General features: G+C 46.2%; 1 protein-coding gene across 1 annotated transcript in view; it reads right to left on the reverse strand.

Annotated features, from left to right (window-relative positions):
• LOC119183352 (cell adhesion molecule Dscam1-like) overlaps positions 1-21,980 on the reverse strand; it is a 184,746-nt gene that overhangs the window by 41,292 nt on the left and 121,474 nt on the right. Inside the window, exons 14-18 of the mRNA XM_075877327.1 lie at positions 9,238-9,385; positions 7,985-8,133; positions 4,250-4,381; positions 3,398-3,565; positions 2,125-2,195 (exon numbers count right to left, since the gene is read on the reverse strand). Coding sequence (XP_075733442.1) covers positions 2,125-2,195; positions 3,398-3,565; positions 4,250-4,381; positions 7,985-8,133; positions 9,238-9,385 — 668 coding nt within the window. The remainder of the gene's footprint in view (positions 1-2,124; positions 2,196-3,397; positions 3,566-4,249; positions 4,382-7,984; positions 8,134-9,237; positions 9,386-21,980) is intronic.

Below are 21,980 nucleotides of genomic sequence, written 5' to 3' on the forward strand. Positions count from 1 at the left end.
AATTGATAAGCTCTCTCCAAATACAAGATTGCATTGATAAAAGCTGGAGTATCGTCGAAAAGTAGTAACGATAAGGACAACAGAAGTATTGTACACTGCGCTGTACACGTTTCTGTACATTCAGAACACACGCAAGTGAGAATGGCTCTTCTTTCTGTGTTCTTTTTAATTTGAATACCTATTTCCGAATGAAATACGCTTTAAACATCTCAGCCATCTCATTGTAGGCAAACATCATGCACATCATGATAAAGCTCGTCCCATTTTTAAGCGCTGAGAAATTTCCGCCACAACGCCATTCGCTCTTATGTTGACTTTTATGAGACATTCCTGAGCTGTAGTTTCTCCCTTGAGCAAGTTCCTAGTACACCTAGCACAGTTGCTGTAAGAGAACCCACTTCTATTGTTTGTCACGCCATTTTGGGGCTGTATAAAGCTGAGCTTGGTGCTCTATGTATGTATGTATGTATGTATGTATGTATGTATGTATGTATGTATGTATGTATGTATGTATGTATGTATGTATGTATGTATGTATGTATGTATGTATGTATGTATGTATGTATGTATGTATGTATGTATGTATGTATGTATGTATGTATGTATGTATGTATGTATGTATGTATGTATGTATGTATGTATGTATGTATGTATGTATGTACGTACGTTTTCAGATGGAAGCTATCCCCACATGCATCGATAATTCTTGTAATGACTACTGCATTCGGCCTGTAAACGCCGCAAAGCGCTAGATAGGGTGCTGAATGCTGCCTTCCATAAGCCCTCCGAACACTCCCCCCTCTCCCTCCATTCACATCCCGCCCTCACCTAGCACATAGATTACTCCTTCCTTCAGTATTGAAATCAGGAAAAGGAAGTCTATTACGGGTCGTTTCCGGCACTCGACCCCGCTATCGCAGCAGTTCTCCCTTCCGGGACATAATTTGCTTGCGCGCGGGTGATCGGGTGCCTAAATGGCTGCTGTTGCGAGGCTAAATATGCAAAGAATACCGGGATGGCGCGCTAGAACTGCGCAGTAGAAGTGGCGGGGCACAATATTGCCGAAAGTTGTGAAAGGATGCGTAGACACGCATCGCTTTCACGCAGTTCTAGCACATATTGTCCGCATGAGAGTGCACCGAGCTACTGCATTTACCTATAAGCAAAAAAATAAAACAAAAGTACACACACACACACACACACACACACACACACGAGGCCATAGGTGAACGTTCCGCCCCACCGCGGTGGTCTAGTGGCTAAGGTACTCCGCTGCTGACCCGCAGATCGCGGGCTCTTATCCCGGCTGCGGCGGTTGCAATTCCGATGGAGGCGGAAATCTTGTAGGCCTGTGTGCTCACATTTGGCTGCACGTGAAAGAACCCCAGGTGGTCGAAATTTCTGGAGCCCTCCACTACGGTGTCTCTCGTAATCATATGGTGGTTTTGGGACGTTAAACCCCACATATCATAGGTGAACGTTCCGCCACTCTAAAGCATGCGCAGCCTGAGCTCGTTCTCGGGTAGTGAACTGCAGGCTCTGTACATTAATGAAACACTTCAACCACCCACCACTGCAGTACATTGTATTAATTGATCGATATGTGGGGTTTAACGTCCCAAAACCACCATATGATTATGAGAGACGCCGTAGTGGAGGGCTCCGGAAATTTCGACCACCTGGGGTTCTTTAACGTGCGCCCAAATCTGAGCGCACGGGCCTACAACATTTCCGCCTCCATCGGAAATGCAGCCGTCACAGCCGGGATTTGAACCTGCGACCTGCGGGTCAGTAGCCGAGTACCTTAGCCACTAGACCACCGCGGCGGGGCCAGTACAGTGTATTACCTCATTAGCCCGTCTTTAAAGAAAAAGATGATTTCCTGTTGCCTGCATAGTCGTACGTAATTACCGTATGTAGAAATGCAGAAACCGAGTTGATGCGATGACAAGGCGCATCAAACGAATAGCGAAAATAAAATGTTGTCGCAGTGTTTCCCGCTTACTGGAGACATCAACATATGTTTTTTCAGTTATTGATGATTACACCTGATGAATGTCCAGAGGCGTGCATTTACCACTGTCACTATGGGGCTTGCAGTATGAAGCAGTTTGAATTCCTTACCTTCCACGAGACGAGTAGACTCCGAGAACCAGTCGGTGTCACTTGGATGTCCCAAGGAGGGCCGCTTGGAGCTAGACACAAAACGAACGTCTACTTAGTTAAATTTGTTGCAATAGTGTTTATTTATTTATGAAAAGTGACAGCTCGTTGTCAAAAACAGTTTTAAACGCATACTCAGACATTGTGCAATCATACTGATTTTCAAAACTCAATCAGTTGTTTTTTAGGACACCTACTATGTGGTGTTTTTAATAATTTCTATTACAATTGATCCAGAGTTATGCATATATGAGTTAACCTTTCCACTAACAGCTGCTTCCCTTCTGCCATTCATACTTGCATTGTAGAAGCTGCCACATCCTAGCCATTCATCTGTGTTCAATGAAACTGTATAATAAAGCTTCTGTGCATACTGCGTTAACCTTTTGCATTGTGCTCCTGTTATGTGAAGTGCCATGAAACCATGAGAAAGCGTGCACAAACGTTTGTGTGTCCTGTTAGAATTTTCTTACTTTTGTGAATCTAAAGAAACGTCTCGAGGGTCCTTCAGTATAAATGAAGTTTTACAGCGAAAGTTGTAATAGTGAATGAAGTTTCAGCGAAAGCGATACAACTTCACTCGGGCCAATTTGCCGACCTCTAACAGCAGAGCACTTTCCAATATCAGCACTGACAGCTGATCCGTGAGAGAATTCATGGCTAGGCGAAATGAAAAACCGTTCGCCACGAGAAGCGATAACGCCCTTCATTGGCTGCTTCGTCAGTGATGTCGTTCATTCATTCACAGTCATCCCACCAAGCCCATGCACAGCAGTTTCAACGTACAAGGTCTGCATGTGGAGGTAATCGATCGTACAAACGCGCAACTGCAAACAACTTTCCCAGACCAGCGCCGACTGCTGATTCGTGAGAAATTTCATAATCGTGGGCCGATGCGGCACTCCGAACAGAAGAGGCCCACGTGGCAAAGCAAGCACAAGCAGCAACTTCGCAGCGAGGATCTGGCAGGCTTTCGAGCCGGTTGCAAGTGACAAAGGCGGACCAAAGAAGAGGTGCGGCAGGCACAACAGCGTCGATATGGCAATGGCAGAAACGCGTTGTCTAGGCCGATTCTCGCTTTCGGCGGGAGTTTCCCGAGCGGCACTTTGGCTTCAGCTGCGAGTTTTGCAACCACCTGTGGCCGCACATTTGGGCTTCACCGGTTAACCATCTGTGCTGAGTATTTGGGGGGTGTTTTTCATATATGATTTAAATAACAAAAGCGTGTACACACCTTCTTGATCAGTCGTCACTACCAGAGGGTCGCTGTGGTCACTCAGTCCGAGTGCGTTTCCAGCGCGGACCCTGAACTCGTATCTGGTTGACGGCCGCAATCCCGTAACCAGGTACGACAGCTTACTGGTGTCTTCAGGTGATAGCTCTGTGTCGTACTCCCAGGAACCTGACAAAACAGAGAAAACAAGGTAATATTAAATTGGTTGCAAAGAAGCGAATCTTGCATGAGGTTCGAAAAAAGCATTTTTGGTTAGATTGTTTATACCTCACAACTCTCTGACAACGAAAAATTAGGTCTTCTAATTTATGCATGAGCATTTAGCTCGACGAGATAGAATCATGATATAAAGCGGCAACTTCTGACAAAAGTCACCGCAATCCTAGACCACACAATACGTAGTGCTTGTCTGCAGTCTAATGGCTACTTAAGCTGTGTTCATCGTGGAACCATTGCGCAGTAGCTGTTTCAGAAATAAATACAAAATTTTCCTTTAATGGTCGTTATTGCAACGCAAATGGGCACAACAAATTAACATAAAGGAATGTTTAAATCAGTGGATCTTAGAAACCTGTTTTTGCCCTTTTTGTCACTGACGTCTATAAGTGGGGTATATGTATGCTGGCAAACTTCATAGTTGCATGGAAGACAGGCAGCATGTACTCCAAGCTGTTATACGTCACATTTACCTCACAACGCAGATATATCTCTACCATTTTTTTATTTTTTTACGTCAACAAAGTTCGTCTTCCACTAAAAATGCCACGGAAATCTGATGCATGGCATAAAACACACAACGCAAGTACATCTTACATAGGTATATTTTAGGTGGTAAAGAAGTACGCAATTTACCGGTTGAAGACTTGTGCTCGAGCAGGTACTTCAACACTGGACTGTTCCCAGAGTACGGAGCGATCCAGGTGAGTGTAACTGTGCGACTCGTCGTCTGCATTGCTTCCAGATCCTGAGGCTTTCCGGGAGGCTCTGTTTGCATCAGACGTTTATCGGTTATTCTCTCATAAATAAGGAAATTAAGGTAAAGTATAAGAAGGGCAAGAGGTTTAGTAGAAAATTGAAATGACTACTTCAAAAGCCCCAAGTCTTTGTTCTAGTAAAATTTTATGCATAAATTAACGCGATGGTGGTCAACGAGGAACGCAGACAAAGGAAAAGGAAATGTGGGGTGGTCAGTCAGGCAACCATTCGTGTGAAAGAGAGAGAGAGAGAGATAAAGATGCAAGGAAAGGCAGGGAGGTTAACCAGACGCACATCCGGTTTGCTACCCTGCACTGGGGAAGGGATGAAGGGGAGAAAAGAGGTTGCAGCAAAAGATAGAGATGAAGAGGATGGCCAGCCATCCGCTTCGCTACCCGCAGGTGTGGGGAGAGGGGGTTCAAATAAAGGAGGATGGGGTAGAGGGATAGAAAGAAAAGAGAAAAAGTGCACGTACACCCAGGATAATAAAAAAAAAACACCGGCATGCGCAGAAAGTGTATGGTTTGCCACTCAACAATCGAGCGAGAAATTGCCTGGAGGAGTTCCACAGCACTCAAGTCCCATATTTCACTCACACCAACACACACACACACAAAAAAAACGCAGTTTCAGTGATCAGTAGTATACTTTTTCAATGCATGTGCAGTGCTCTTCTACCACATGTTTGTATCTTACTATAAAAGAAACACTACTTACAAAAGTATTCATCAGGGATTTTAGAATGTGGTTTGCTAGCTGCTCCCTTTTTTTGTGCATTCACGTTTTTTCTCACGCTGTGGAAATTTTTCTTGACGATGAATTCCGAGCTCGCCCGAACACTCGCGGTAATCAGTATTAGCTGTTTCATTTGAATGTTGTATAGACCTCGCACACATATACTGATTTATAATGCTTACGACAAATTTCATTTTGATGCTTTTAAGTTCATGTACAATTTTTCGACAGTATTGTGGGAGTGTTAAGCACGGGATATAGTATAGCGTCCAGTATTCTCGAAAGGTAACGAGTCTGCTGACGATACGCAGGCGCACAAAGCACACAGACCTGCCGGCGCCTTCGGCTACACTGTTTACTACGGAGTATCTTAAAGTAATCTTAACGTATACAGCGCCAAACACATAGCACATTAGGGAAACGGTAAAGAGCATGCGCATACACGCTATGCTCAGCAACTGTCTTAAGCTGTGTCGTTCTGCTAGGTGCAATCGATACTGTTGTATTATCATTTTTTGCCTATTTATTTTTTTGCGTGTGATTGTGACACACATACGTGTGGAAAGCATCGAGGAGGCCAAAACGTGCCTTTTTATACCACTATTAATGTGGTATCAGCGCACTAGACCACGCTCGCCGTTCCATGTGATTCGTGCACGCGAATAATTGGCAGATCTTGTTGCCTTTGGGGAATATTACACGCTACCACATCTAGCGCTCATTGTTCACGCGATACTGCTTTAAAAAAAACGCGGCCTATCCCCGAATATAAGAATTGGTATAACATGAAAGGGAAATGTGTCTTAACAGGCGTAATTGAGCGTTTATTAGGGGCGAAGCTTTTTAATTAAAGCGTCACCCGACGTTCCTTTGTAGTAACCACCTCTCTCGGGTGTGTGCCCCAAGGAGTTAGGTTCTTTGGATGTCCGCTAGACGGCGGTACTTGTATATAATCAATATACGACGAAAAGCTGCTCCTTAAGGCGTCCCCCGATCGTCCTCTGTAGTAACCACCTCTCTCTGGTATGCGACACAGGGAAGTTTAGTTCTTGGAATGTCCGCTAGATGGTGGTACTTGAATATATTAAATATAATATAAAAAATATGTGAGATGGTGGTACTTGGAGTGTTCACTAGATGGACATACATACAGATAGACAGACACACAGACGCACGGACGGACAGATCGACCCACTGTTGGACAAATGGATGGATGCACGAACGGACGTACGGACGCTGTTACCCACTCATCATCATTCAGTCCATGGTTATTCTGTGATTTTTTGTGCATTGTTTCAGCAACACCAACAAATCAAAAACTCACACTAGAGATGGCAAGCAGCTCAAAACTTGCAGTGTACACCTCAAGCAGAAAGCACGCACGAAATTGGAATACACAGGACGAGCGCCAACTAACTAATGTCACAGCTCTACAGGTAAAGCGAGCTGTTTAAGCAGAAAGAGGCACGAAACTCGTGCACAAGTATTCACATGCAGAGAGCCACGATTACACATGCAGAGAGCCACGAACAAGTGTCACGATTATTCCTGCGTCGTGTAGCAACCCACTGCTTTCGTAAACGTGGCAGTGGCAGCGTGTGAAGTTACCTTCGCCCTCTCCCGCAACAAGTCCGATAAGCGCGCGCACAGGAGAGACCACGCTCAGTGGAGGCGGAACCTCGTAGAGACGACGACTTTTGGAGTACACCCAATGAGAGCCTGTCGCGCCATCTCGCCACTGATAACGAAGACGCACTATATTTTGAAACTCTGAGGACGGGCAAGCGGTGTATGGTGTATATAAATTGCATGCCGTTAGCATTTCAGACAGCGTACGCTCTGTGGCGTAGTGGTTAGCGCCACGCACTGAGAATCAAGAAGGTGCTGGTTCAATTCCGCGCGACAGAGGCTTGCTTTCTGATTTCTAAGGACGATGGTCTTTCTTTGGGACCTTCGACGCAAAAAATTTAATCTTTCTGTTTGTACATTTGTCTGTTTGTCCGCCCTTAACGATACCTCAAATGGCACCAAGCAACCGACCCCATCCGCAGCACCCACCAATATTGCTCAAGATTTAGCGTTCATACTTGTGCGATTGTTAATTCAAAAGCAATTATTGCGCATATCTGAGGCACCATATCAACACGCAAATATTTTGTATGAGTGTGTTTTTACTAGAAAAGGCATACATAAGTGATTCTAAGGACCGTAGCGCTTACCACGCTGCGCTGGCGATGAAACGCTTGTGCACGAAAAGGCAAGTGTTTCCACCGTTTTGCTAAGATGACACGGTGGTGGCACCTACCCGTCACCTTGCGTTCTACACCTTATCGGCTCCGAGACGGGTGCGCACACCGCGTGCTTCGTTTTTCAAGATACCTACCAGATAGCGCTCATGTCTCACGTGTGACCTGACTTGATGCGTTCGTTCGCCGCCGCTGCACGCTCTAGGCACTCTAACTCAGCGTCTCCAGAATACCATTAGCCAATTTTCTTGTGAAGAACATCAAATACACGTCTTGTTCACTCTTTCCAGATGCAAGAATATGGTCTTTCGACGACATTCGCAGTGTAACATGCAGATACGAGGTCAATGTTTTTCTTAACAATCTCTTGTGATACAATTTTCTACGTCGCTTCCGTGACGAAAGTACGTGAGCGGAGCCGTGGTGTACGCCAGCATAAAATGCTTTCGTGTTAAAATGGCAAGGTTGTACAACTAGATCGTGTATAATCCTAAATCTTCGCCAAGGGCCCATTAGGTATTCTTTTACGCTTTCGAAGGCAAACATATATAACAACGCAGTTAGTTTCGATGTGATCACCTGGTGAATCTGTATTAAATGCTGCAATGCAACTATGTCTTGGGACACCTACCCTGAACGATCAGCTGGAACACGGTGTCGTCACCACCGTAGGGGTTTTCGGCGTGACAGGTGAGAGCCGCTGAATCCCGACGGTCCGAGTTGGTGATGCGCAGCACAGATTCTGACCAGCCGTCGCCTGAGGTTTCCTGTACCAAATACCTGCAGCCATAAACAGCCCGTTGAATATTACGTGGAGTGTGGTGTAAAAGTTGTGATCACGTGGCTCAGACCTTTTAAACATAACACAGCCGTGTGTGAGACTGTTCTAGTTGAGAGTCACTTTGGGAACAATCTATAAAAATACACATAAGTGTATATATACCTGTGCGTAAACGAGACGAGGCGAAGCGTACGTGGCGTGACGCTCTCGCGATATCTCGATTGAAATATGAACCAGATAGCAAAACGGCAGCGATAGCGTCGAACACAGATAGCAACAAAGCCGGCCCAAACTGAGTATATTTTACTTTGAGGAACGATGTTGCGCTTTTAGCGGAAGTACAAACCAGGGATCCGTTTAGGCATCTGGAGCCGTGGGAAGAGATTGCTTGGCGCCTCAGCGAAGTCCTGAAAAAGCTATTTACAGCACGCTGGGTGCGCGAGCGCCTGGACCTGTTGCTGCTTTATTTCTAATAGCATACGTCTCGTTCAACCAAGCGTATCTTGCTACGGTCAATACGGTGAACTAAAAGTGTCGTTGAGCGCTTCGCATGTAGAGTACGCAACGTATTGTGCTGCGTACGCAGGCTCCTTACGTACGCCAACTAGAATGCTCGCATTTTGCTACCGTAACATCACTGCACCCTGCATGCGCGCGCGCCAAAGTTACGTCGGAGTATATTGGGCCCTTGAATCATGATGCGCTCGCGGCCGTTTCGCTAGCTCCACATATACCAAATTTGCTGTTACGTGACGTCCATAGATGACGGAGATATATGACCGGTGTAAGTAAGCATGATAACCATGACATGCGTGCCATGTAAGAACATGATAACATACCACGCTCATGATGCGCTCGCGGCCGTTTCGCTAGCTCCACATATACCAAATTCGGTATCAGGTGATGTGTATAGATGTCGAAGGTAAGTGACACGCCCAAATGTAATAATCATGACATGCAAGTCAAGTAGGCATAATTTTCCTCCGCCTTGTAACGTTGTGCTGATTTCAATGTCACATATCAACCTTTCTCACTCGTGCTTCGGATATCATCCATTCCCACTGCACGTGGGATCTGGCGATTTTTTGTATGTTTACACTCACCTCGACTCCTGCGTTGGATTGAAGTGATGGCCGTCGCGTGTCCAGGTGAGCTTAATTGGCGACTCACCGTGAGTCTTGCAGGTTAGGCTCACCGGGTCGCCACGTCGTGTGGTAACGGCACGAAAATGCCTGTCGAAGTGAGCTGCCTCTGCGAACAGGAACAAAGAATCTTGCTTTTACTGCCAGTAAATGTCGCTACGGACATACAGCTTTCAAGCCCTATGTACAATGCGGAGTAGGCATGCTATCCTGAACGGTTATATCATGAAGTATGAGTGAAAGTCCTTCCCTGCCCTTGTCTTTCTCGTTGATATAGCATTGTGAAGCACCGCGAAACATAGTGCAATACGAGATAGTGCCGGCGTATTAACATACACTGGCTTCTACACACGCAATACGATTGTAAACACTTTTGAAAGCAACCACGCATGTTGTCGTTATATTACAAATGCCATACCATACCGCAAAAGTTAGTGGTGGTGAAAACAAAAAAAAACGGCTTTCTAGGTCTCTTCTGACGTGCTTTTTTCCAATATTAAAGCATGAATAAATTTCGTTCTCGGAGCCTCTGCAAACTTTATAGGTTGAAATGAAAACCACAAAATAAAGCCATGCCAGAGTAGATATCCAGAGAATAGGCATATACGCTTGTTTGTGTACCTTTTTAAATCTACTCTTTTTTGCGCTGCCAAGTGGTAATTCTTAATCCATACCCACTATAGCCTGCCTATCAACTGTTCTGCAGGACACCTAAAGCCCTCGGTGGCGCTAGTTCAGAGGTCTTACGTGACTTGTGCCGTTGAGGTTCAGGTAGGCTGCAGTGAAGTTCACATTGGCCACACTAAGTCAATGTGTAAAGGATAGAATTATAGATCATTCATCGTCTTTAAAGGGTTTAGTGAGTGTTACACCTACCTGTGCACGTAAGCGATTACGGTTGCACACCACGCTGTGACTATGCAACAATTGTAAACAAGCCTCGTCAAGAACTGGTGAAATAAATCATTGAAGCTGGCCAAATACACAGATTTCTATACATGCTGGTTGGCCGGCGTTGACGCGTTAAGGTGTTTATGTTATCTTATATTCCTTCAGAATTTCGAAGTGTTTAGATATCAGCTTTTTTGACACCACCCATGGGCTTACCCGTTTTCTTGGAAGCATTTTGTTCAACTTCCGAGATAAAATGATATCGGTCGCGAAATGTGGAACGAAAAGTGGTTGAAAGCCTATTGCCACAGACATGGACGCGAGCTGATTCAAGCCCAAATACGTGAACAGGTTACAAATAGCGAAAAGCAAAACCTAATAGCATTTTTTTCCCGAATAAACCTTTATTTTATATATGCATTAGTAAACTATAGAAATTTACTTGGCTAAATAGCTAATTGCTTCATACTTTTGGTCTAGCGCCATCAATGGGGGGCGTATGCCGGCAGTCTCATATGTGGGCTTGTGCTTAGTTGGACGCGTTGTCAGAGGAACGAGTCATCGTGAATGTTTTCAGGTGGTTTAGTACGTATTCTCCGTAGGTTATTCAGTTCTTAAGTCTCGTTTTCTCGTGTGATACTTCAGTCAAGCTACAATAGCTCTAAATATATCCATATAACCGCTCCTGTGACTGCAGACTGCTTTAGCTAGTGCACGGTTGGCCTGACCTCATCTTTTGGTGTGGGTGAATGCGGTGCGCCAAGTGAAGAAAATCTTTACTGTAAGGTTACCAAAGTGCTATTTTCAAGGCTGCTCTCCCTATTCAACGACTTTCTTCGACAGCGCCACGTGAGTTTTCGAACTATATATTGTTCTCGTAAGCCAATGTACCGCGATTTCTTCATCATATATTGCAGTGAAGAAGAGGTGCTTCAGCGGCATTTCTCGGCGCATCAGGGGAATCGCCATCAGCATGGGCTCGTGCTTGCTGCGCTTGGCCGGACGCTGCTGACTGCTTCGCTTTCTGCGTTCTGCGCTGCAAATAAACTCCGTTACAAGTGGTGGATTCTGCTAGGTTTCGATCACCCTGGAGCTTCGGAATCGCATTTTACCATCCATTATGCCTACCGACGCAAGCGCCGCTCCAACTCCTCCACCGGCACCGCCTACTGTACTCTGCGCCGGTTCTCTGTGAGATCCCCCTGTTTTCTCTGGCACAGAAGACAAGGACGTTGACGACTGGATTTCAATGTACGAGCGAGTGAGTACTCACAACAAATGGGATGACGCCGCCAAGTTGGCCTACGTCTCCTTCTACCTGTCGGACGTGGCGAAGCTGTGGTTTATAAACCACAAAGCGGAACTCCCTACATGGTCGGTCTTCAAAACAAGCCTCACACAAGTTTTCGGGCGGCCTGAGGTACGCAAACGCCGTGCCGAACAACGCTTACATACTCGGTCCCAGCAGCTTGGTGAGAATTTCACAAGCTACATTGAGGACGTTCTGGACCTTTGCAAGCGAGTCACCGAGTCGATGTCCGAAGAGCTTAAGATCAAGCATATCATGAAGGGCATTGAGGACGACGCTTTCCAAATGTTGCTTTCTAAGAGTCCTCGCACTGTCCTAGAACTGACCGAGTTATGCCAGAGTTTGGACGAGTTGCGCAGGCAACGTCTTTCCACCCGACGTCCTTCGGTGCTCGACGACTCTTCGTCCAGCCTTTCCACCCTTGGCATAGGAGAAGACCATGCCCCTCTTCTCTCCAAGATCCAAGAGTTCATCCGCGCTGAGGTCGCTCGTCAGCTCTCTTTGATGTCCTGTGTACCCGATCAACCACGCAGATTGACATCTACACTCCGCGACTTCATTCAAGACCAGGTCGCACAAGCTCTTCCTCCTCCCGCCCATGAACCGCCCCCAGTCGCCGCACCTCTCACGTACGCCGAGGCCGTTGCTCGACCTCGACAGCCTGCGTTCCAGCCAGCGCCTATGTATTCACCGCCGCCCTTTTCGCCGCCGACCTATTCACCGCCGACCTATTCGCCGCCGCCTATGCCGATACCACCTCGGCCGCAGTTTTCTGCCCCCCAGCCGCAAGTCGGAGTCTACTCCGACCAATGGCGGACCTACGACAACCGTCCCATATGTTTTGCTTGTGGTGGTGTTGGCCACGTGGCACGTTATTGTCGTCGTCGCCAGGCTGCTCAGAACATTTGACGAATGCCCTCTTTCGACCCTCAGTTTTCTTCTACGCCTTCAAGCCCTCCTTCCTCTTCATTTCCTTCTGATCGTCCACACGGCCCGACCCGCCGCTCCCCATCTCCACGTCGACGTTCGCTTTCCCCTATGCGTCGCCGTTCCGGACCCACCGACCAGGAAAACTAACAGCCGCAGTTCCCGAGGCAAGAACTGCGTCCCCGTCGCCAAGCACAAGTCCTCGCCCCTGTCCAGCTAACGTCATTGAAGTGTCAGTCGATGGTATTGTCATCATGGCGCTTGTTGACACCGGAGCCGCTCTATCCGTCCTTTCCATCAACCTGTGCCGCAAACTCCGCAAAGTTCTGACGCCCTTATCCGGCCTCTCTCTTAGAACTGCTAACGCACAAAGTGTAACACCTCTCGCAGCCTGCACCACACGAGTCGTCATCGAAGGGATTTTGTATATCGTCGAATTCGTAGTGCTGCCCTCGTGTTCCCATGACATGATACTCGGCTGGGACTTCCTTGCGAATAATAATGCCGTCATTGACTGCTGTCGCGCTGAACTTGAGCTATCTGCACTTCCTGATGTTGACGCTGTCGAAGCCTCCCTGCCGTGTTATAAACTGTTTGTTTCCGACGACACCACCGTACCACCGCGCTCTTCTCTGCTGGTGACTGTGTCGTGTGACGCTATTTCCAACGGTGATGTTTTATTTACGCCCTCTGCCCTGTTCATTCAACGCAAATGTTCCCCACTGCCCATTGCTCTCCTTACTCTTCACCATGGAGTCACGAAGGCGCTCGTGTACAATACGCTAGAAGGGCCTCTACCTTTATTCAATGGTGAATGTCTCGGTCACGTGCATCCGATCGACGCCCGTCGCATTTTTGACGCTCCATCTAGTTTACTTTCTACGGACCTCAGCGCACTCATTTCTGACTCTGTTGTTGACCAGTCACTCCTTGACGCTTTCCACCGCTCCATCGATGTCGCAACGTCTTCTTCAGAACGAAGCCAGTTAGTGAACCTGCTGCAAAAGTTTCGTACTTCTTTTGACAGCCACGCTACTGGCCTCAGTCGCACATCGAACATATCTCACAAGATTGACACAGGAAGCCATACGCCTCTACGGCAGCGCCCCTACCGAGTCTCAGCGTCGGAGCGCCGTGTTATTGACGACCAGGTTGCTGACATGCTCCAGCGGGGTATTGTACAGCCTTCTAACAGTCCCTGGGCGTCACCGGTCGTTCTTGTTAAGAAGAAGGACGGCTCCATTCGGTTCTGTGTGGACTATCGACGTTTAAACAAGATCACCCGCAAGGACGTTTACCCGTTACCGCGAATAGACGACGCCCTTGACTGTTTGCAGGGAGCAGAATACTTCTCTTCGCTGGATTTACGGTCTGGATACTGGCAAGTTCCTATGGAAGCATCTGACCTACCGAAAACAGCATTTGTCACACCTGATGGGTTATACGAGTTTACCGTTATGCCTTTCGGCCTTTGTAACGCTCCAGCCACTTTCGAAAGAATGATGGACACTATTTTACGAGGCCTCAAGTGGAACACATGTTTATGCTACCTCGATGATGTAGATGTCTTTTCCACCGATTTCGACACCCATTTAAATCGTCTCGAGCACGTCCTCACACGTCTCACCGACGCCGGCCTTCAACTCAACCTCAAGAAGTGTCGTTTTGGTGCTCGGCAGCTCACCATTCTTGGCCACGTCGTATCGCGGGACGGCATACTTCCCGACCCGCCAAGCTTCGAGCAGTCGCCGATTTTCCGAAGCCAAAGAACTTGAAGGAACTTAGAAGTTTTGTCGGCTTGTCGTCATACTTCCGACGCCTTATTAGAAATTTTGCTTCCGTATGTGCGCCCCTTACGGACCTTCCTAGCGGCGACAAGGACCTTTCCACCTGGTCACTAGCATGCGACGATGCATTCACCAAATTACGCCACCTGCTGACTTCACCACCCATCCTCCGCCACTACGATCCTGTCGCTCCCACGGAGGTTCATACTGATGCCAGCGGTGTTGGACTTGGCGCTGTGCTCGCGCAACGAAAGGCAGGGTTTGATGAATATGTCGTCGCCTACGCAAGCCGAACTTTGACGAAAGCCGAGGCTAACTACTCCGTGACCGAGAAAGAGTGTTTAGCTATTATTTAGGCCCTTGGAAAATTTCGCCCCTACCTGTATGGTCACGCATTCGACGTCGTCACTGACCACCACGCCCTTTGTTGGCTATCCACACTTAAAGACCCTTCCGGACGACTTGCTCGCTGGGCGCTCAAACTTCAGGAATACGACATCCGCGTTATTTACAGATCTGGTCGTAAGCACACGGACGCCGACGCCCTTTCTCGCTCACCCATATCGGATGAAGATGTTTGCCTCTCTTCCCTCGAGCCTGCACTTGTGTCATCCGCCTTGCGCAACATGACAGTGGAACAACGAAAGGATCCCTGGATCAGTGGCCTCATAAGCATTCTTTCTGATCCTCTCACTCCTTCGCCGTCTCGCGCTCTCCGCCGCCAGGCAAGCAACTTTTGCCTAAGGGATGATCTTCTTTATCGACGCAACTACCTTTCTGACGGTCGCAAGTGTCTCCTTGTGATACCCCGCCATCTTCGAGCTGCCATCTGCGAAGCTTTTCACGCGGACCCACAGTGCGCTCACGCCGGCCTCTTCAAGACATACGCTAGACTTCGACTCAGATTTTATTGGCGTGGCATGTATAACTACGTGCGAAAATTCATTCGCTCGTGTGCTCAGTGCCAACGACAAAAGTTACCTCCCGTCACAACCTCTTCCTTGTCCTAGTCGACCTTTTGATCGCGTCGGCATTGACATTTACGGACCACTACCATCAACTCTAGCTGGTAATCGCTGGATTGTAGTTGCGATAGACCATCTGACACGCTATGCCGAAACAGCCGCGCTGCCGACTGCCACATCCCGTGACGTTGGAACGTTTCTGTTGCAACGTTTCATTCTGCGTCATGGTGCCCCTCGCGAGCTCTTAAGTGACAGAGGCCATGCCTTCCTTTCTGACGCCTTGAAGGCATTACTCAACGAATGCCAAATCGTGCACCGCACAAGTACAGCGTACCACCCTCAAACAAATGGCATGACGGAGCACTTCAACCGTACTCTTGGCAGTATGCTGTCGATGTACGTCGCCTCTGATCATTCAAATTGGGACCAAGTTCTCCCGTTCGTCACCTACGCGTATAATACTGCCGTACAAGCTACTACTGGGTTTTCGCCATACTTTCTTTTGTACGGACGAGAACCTTCAAATACAGTAGATACTATTCTTCCAAATAAACCTTATAAGTCCGAAAGTACAACTCTGTCCGAAGCTGCCCGACATGCTGAAGAATGCCGCAAGCTTGCCCGCTCTTTTTCTACCGAGGACCAGTGGCAGCAGCAATCCCGCCAGACTGGGCACCGTTCGGCTCCAAACTTTCCACCTGGTTCATTAGTATGGCTTCGGGCACCTGCTACCGCACCTGGCCGCTCCGCAAAACTTCTTCCCAAATACATCGGGCCATACCGCGTTGTAGAGCAAACGTCACTCGTCAATTATATCGTGGAGCCCATCATCCCATCCACAGACCTACGCTACCGCGACCGCGACACTGTCCACGTCTCTCGTCTCAAGCCATATTACGACCCATTAGTCGTTTCTTCTCCCTAATTCGCCAGGATGGCGTCCTTTTGTGCGGAGGGCGATTGTAGTGAAGAAGAGGAGCTTCAGCGGCATTTCTCGGCGCATCAGGGGCATCGCCATCAGCATAAGCTCGTGCTTGCTGCGCTTGGCCAGACGCTGCTGACTGCTTCGCGTTATGCGTTCTGCGCTGCAAATAAACCCCGTTACAATATATATATATATATATATATATATATATATATATATATATATATATATATATATATATATATATATATATATATATATATTCTTTGCAACACCTATTTCCCCACCGCTGCGCATAGTATAGCAAACCAGTTACATCTACCAAGCTAACCTCCCTGCGTTTTCCTTTTCATCTATATGTCTTCGTCTCTCGAGATTAGGTGAGAGAGCACAAAATAAACCAATTTAGTAATAACTAACCAGCGTCACAAAAGTCTAACGTCGGGTCACTGGTAACAACATTGTAAATACACGAAGTCAACTTTAACGTGTACAAATGCTACCGGATGCAATATTACACCTAATGTCAGGTCACAAGAGTGGCCTAAAGAATAGTTGTAATGCACTACACAGAAAATACTCGACATGTACCAATCACACATATCGCTTGCAAACATCTTTAAAGTCGCCTATTGCCGCCTTTACAATTTACCCAAGATATTAGGCTGTGTTACCAAAACTACAGTGCCTCTGTCGAAAGGAACCAGACGTCTGTAAAATATAAACAATTAAATGCGCCGGTATAAAATTCGTCCACTTAAGCTCGTGCGTGTTCTCATGAAGGCAATGCTTGTGGTCGATGTTTTTTTTTTATGTGGCGAAATTAGTGAAAATGTCATTTCTCACAAAATATTACTACAAGTGAGTAAAGAAGCCTAATCAAGTGTGCACTCATACATGATCCAAGTTAAGGAGATTCGGTAGCTTAGCGAAAGCAATCCCGAGAATATCTCAATAAGAAATAACCTGTGCAGCTTATTTAGGTCAGGGGGTCTTCGTCTTGATCATGCTGCAGCTTATTTGGTCAGGTGGTAAGCTCCCCGGTGCCACACATATCAGGATGCCGTCAGTATTTTTTTCGCGTGCCCTGCCCTTGCCCAGTATCCCTATACATGTCAAATACTTAAACATTCTTGAATAATATACATTCATTTATTTTTAATTATCGTTCGGAATATACCATGCAGTTGTTAACTGACGTATATATATATATATATATATATATATAGTGACCACGTTGTATTGCATCTTTCCGACAGAGACGACGACTGTTTCTCTGGTGTGGTTTTCTATTCGTTTGGTTGCTTCTCCATAATGTTAGACAAAAATAACTTAACGCTGTATATTACATATAGGAAAACTACGCAAAATGCCTACTTCTAATTCTGTCAGAATGATAATGATGAAACATTTTTTAATGAGACCTACCAACTATGCAGTTTGTGACAAGAGTATATAAACTAAGGACTGAATTAAACTATATATTTAGAGTAGCGCTACAAAAAATTATGAAAGTTATCATAACCAGAGGTTTAGTTGTGATCTGAAGATTAAAATAAATTATCAAATCAACTTTTTCAAACTACACATTATGCCCGATTCGACAATTCGTTTGTCATCATCTGTAATGGCAGCCAATGATGCAGTTGGCCCCTGTTGATTATTCATTTTGAATAAAGGTAAAAACACTCTAGCACGCGGACAGAAAAAACCATGCATATAAACACGATGATTATGATGACTGTCAGAGGAATAATGAAAGAAACAATGCAAGTTTAGGATTTTAAAGGAAACTGTATTAAAAGAAAGGTTCCATGTCGTTCTTCTGCTGCCTCAAGAGCCGTCCCAGTTCGTGCCTCGAAGCTAACTAACTCCCTTGCCATGCGGCTCCGGCCTGACTCCACGGTCGGGAGGGGCTTACTTCACCATACTGGCTGGAGAGGGGGCACCCCTGCAGGAAGCGCGATGGCAGAATTCTCTGTATGCAATCGCAGACGCGTGAGTTCGAACGTATCGAGTTTCAGCGGTGCGTAGCACGGGGCCGTAAAGCTATAAGCACTGCCTTACGGACGGTTTAGACACAAAAGGACACGAACGCACAGGGAGCGGCAGTGCTCCGGCACTGATACGAAGATGATGATGTGTGGTGAACTTATACATTTACTGGCGCAAACGCAAACGGAGTTTCATTCATTGTATTTAGCAATACTGCAGACAAACGCGTGGTCCATGCAGGAAGGCTTGTACATTGATCGCAGAATAATAATGAACAGAACATCGCAATCACAGAGAAAAAATAAATAAAAACAGTGAGTAAAAAAGGTCAAGTACAATCATAATACATAATACATATTTTCCAGTTCGCATACAAAATCATTGGCATCAACAACAGCGGAGGGCAGAGCATTCCATTCGGACGCAGTTCTATGAAAAAAAGCTGTATTTATGCGATTTCGTTTCAGCAAAAATTGAAAAAATTTCGAAGTTTAGTCTCTTCGGCAAGGCATAGATATATCCCAGCTAGTCGTGCCCCTGAACGATCTATCTTAAAATCTATGAGAATATGCATACGCGACACACACGAATCATCCGTTATGTGAAGCTGCTGCTAAGCATAATGTATGGTTCATTTCTTTTTTTTCCCTCCTTCATTAAATTGTTTCTCGATTGCACTCCATTCACAGCTCCACGCAGACGTGACCAGAAAACCAAAAAATCTCGTGGCAAATAACCCTCCTTGTGTACGTACTATCAGCGTAAAACTAAACCCTAATAGCGGCAAGCTTTCACGTCGTTTTAGTGCGTGCCGTGCACTTGTTGCGATTGACACGTGCGCGCATCCTGTTCGGCAGCTCTTCTCATGTATATGTGCCTGTCCATGGTGATAGGTGGATGGTACGCACTATACCATCACGAAGGCCGCTGTTCGGTTTTCATGTAAAGCAGGTGGCACGTGCGCCTGATGCTATGCTATAATCTTTAAAAAGAAATAAGCTATTTGACATCACGCGTGTGACTAACAATTTCAATCGAATCGTTTTAAATGCGAAGCATTTCTTGGCGAACTTCGGCAACGTTGAGCGTATCTATCTATCTATCTATCTATCTATCTATCTATCTATCTATCTATCCACCTATACGACTGTTAGCTCTCCTTGCCGTTTCAATAATGATATCGATACCAAGATTGGTATGGCATAACATTACTGTATTGCGACGCTATATATGGTATGGCATAACATTATTTGATTGATATGTGGGGTTTAACGTCCCAAAACCACTATATGATTACGAGAGACGCCGTAGTGGAGGGCTCCGGTAATTTAAACCACCTGGGGTTCTTTAACGTCCACCCAATTATGAGCACACGGGCCTACAACATTTCCGCCTCCATCGGAAATGCAGCCGCTGCAGCTGGGATTCGAACCCGCGCCCTGCGGGTCAGCAGCCGAGTACCTTAGCCACTAGACCACCGCGGTGGCGCATGGCATAACATTACTGTATTGCGTACATAACTGAATAGTCATAGCTTAGAAAATTATGAAATGTGTGTCATAAATGTCATGACTTACATGTCATGGTCCTGCAGCTTTTGCGGTATTTTTGTTCACATGGCATGTTGCAAAACTGGTATGGTATGACATGGTTGCATGGCGAACACAAGCGACAGACCCTAACATGAAAATCAGGACATGCGTGTCATGTAACAACATGACTACATGCCACGCTCACGACGCGCTCACGGCCATTTAGCTCGAGGGTCACATATACCAAATTTGGTATTACGGTACGTCAATGGGTGACGAAGGTATGTGACTGGTGCAAACATGATAATCATGAGATGCATGTCATGTAACAACATGCCACTGTCTTTTTGTCAATACACAAAAGAAGCATTCTTGAACAAAGCATGTACTTTGGACAAGCCATGCAGGCTTTGCCCATAAACATCGACGTGTTCGATGCCTTGATCACGGGAGGAGTGGGTTCACTGAAGCACCTCCAGTCGGACGAAATGGGCATTCCTAAGTGCCTCTGGCTCCACGTTCACTCTCCGTCTGACCATCCATGCGTCATTCTGTTCATTCGTCTTTCTTTTCGGGCTTCCGTCCATCCATTCGTTCTTACTTCCATGCGTACGTCCGTCCGTGCATATGTCTGTCTGTCTGTCTGTCTGTCTGTCTGTTCGTCCGTCCGTCCGTCCGTCCACCTTTCCGCACATCCTGAGTGAGTCATGGAACTAGGCGGTCACAAACAACGACGAGCCAGGAGGGGCAAACCCATGGCTCAAAGAGCCTTGCCCCTAAAATAGAGTATTACACAGATCGAACCTGTTGCATATTCTCTAAACACTGTAGTAGGCAAAACATTTTTGTTTTCGTTATTAGTAATATTTTAATAGTCAACAACTTTTGAACTCGACAAGGAGTGACCTTCATCAAAATGTCAATGAGGTATAGAAAAGCTTGTTCAAATGACGTGTAAGAGCGCTATTTTCAACGATGTGCCGATTCTGGGGTCATGTTTTTTTTGCGGTGGATAAATAATACCCAAGAAATATAAAAAATAACACGTCACAACACTCCCCCCCCACACAAAACACACACACACACACGTGCGCGCATATATATATATATATATATATATATATATATATATATATATATATATATATATATATATATATATATATATATATATATATATGCAAAGCCCTCCACTACCCGCGTCTCTCATAATCATATGGTAGTTTTGGGACGTAAAACCCCACATATCAATCATATCAATCATCATTCAAATAAGGTGATTGCAAGCAACCATTTTGTCTGTTGTTGGTAGGCAGAAGCACAGAAGCAGCGTTCCGCATTTTTCGCAATGGTACGGACCAACGAGACGCGTCATGGCTTTGCAGGAATTCCTTCCAATCGATTGTACGCTACTATCTTTAGCGATATCTCGTGGCAGGCTGTTCCTACTGATAACGCTGTAAAAGCACACTTCTGATAACGGCCGACTCAGTAGGAGCAAAGCGAGCCGTTCCTTCGGCTGTGAAGTGGCAGATAGGGCGTCCCATACATTTTTCTTTACCTGCAACCTTGAAGTCTGCCTCCTTAAAGGTGCTGCTTCCTGATTTGCCTTGCAGTCAAGCCAGGCATGAATTTTCAGATTTTGCAAGCTGTCTTCACATCCAAGATATTTGAGCAGGCTGTTGCAAATAGCGCTGTTGATTGTTTTTCAATCATACCTACGCGTGCCTCATGGATATTTTAATTAAGTGAGTACTTGTCCAGTTACAAAAATATAGTACAAATTATTTAACATAATTGACACAAAATTATTGGTGACTCTGTTGATTGATACGTGGGGGTTTACGTCCCAAAACCACCATATGACTATGAGAGACGCCGTAGTGGAGGGCTCCGGAAATTTCGACCACCTGGGGTTCTTTAACGTGCACCCAAATCTGAGCACACGGGCCTACACCATTTCCGCCTCCATCGGAAATGCAGCCGCCGCTGCCGGGATTCGAACGCGCGACCTGCGGGTCAGCAGCCGAGTACCTTAGCCACTAGACCGCCGCGGCGGGGCTTGGTGACTCTGTGTACCGGGAACAATACGTATACTAAGAGTGCCTCGCGTAATGTCTTACCTCTTTCTTTTCACCGTGTCGAGGAAAAAGTGTGACGTCCTGCATACGTCGTGATTTTTATGCGAATTATATTTCCTTTTGAGCACGCATGTATGCATTCCCACGTGACCCTTACGTACGCTCGTGCATAATATGAAATGAAGCAACGAAACTATATTCAAGGGTCCATGTATGAGTAAACGCAGTAGACAAGCACGAAAGCGTTCATAGCAATAAATATTCAAGCGGAAAACCATCTCGAGAGGTCCCA

Source organism: Rhipicephalus microplus, chromosome 2 (genome assembly GCF_043290135.1).
Source record: "Rhipicephalus microplus isolate Deutch F79 chromosome 2, USDA_Rmic, whole genome shotgun sequence".
Lineage (NCBI taxonomy): Eukaryota > Metazoa > Arthropoda > Arachnida > Ixodida > Ixodidae > Rhipicephalus > Rhipicephalus microplus.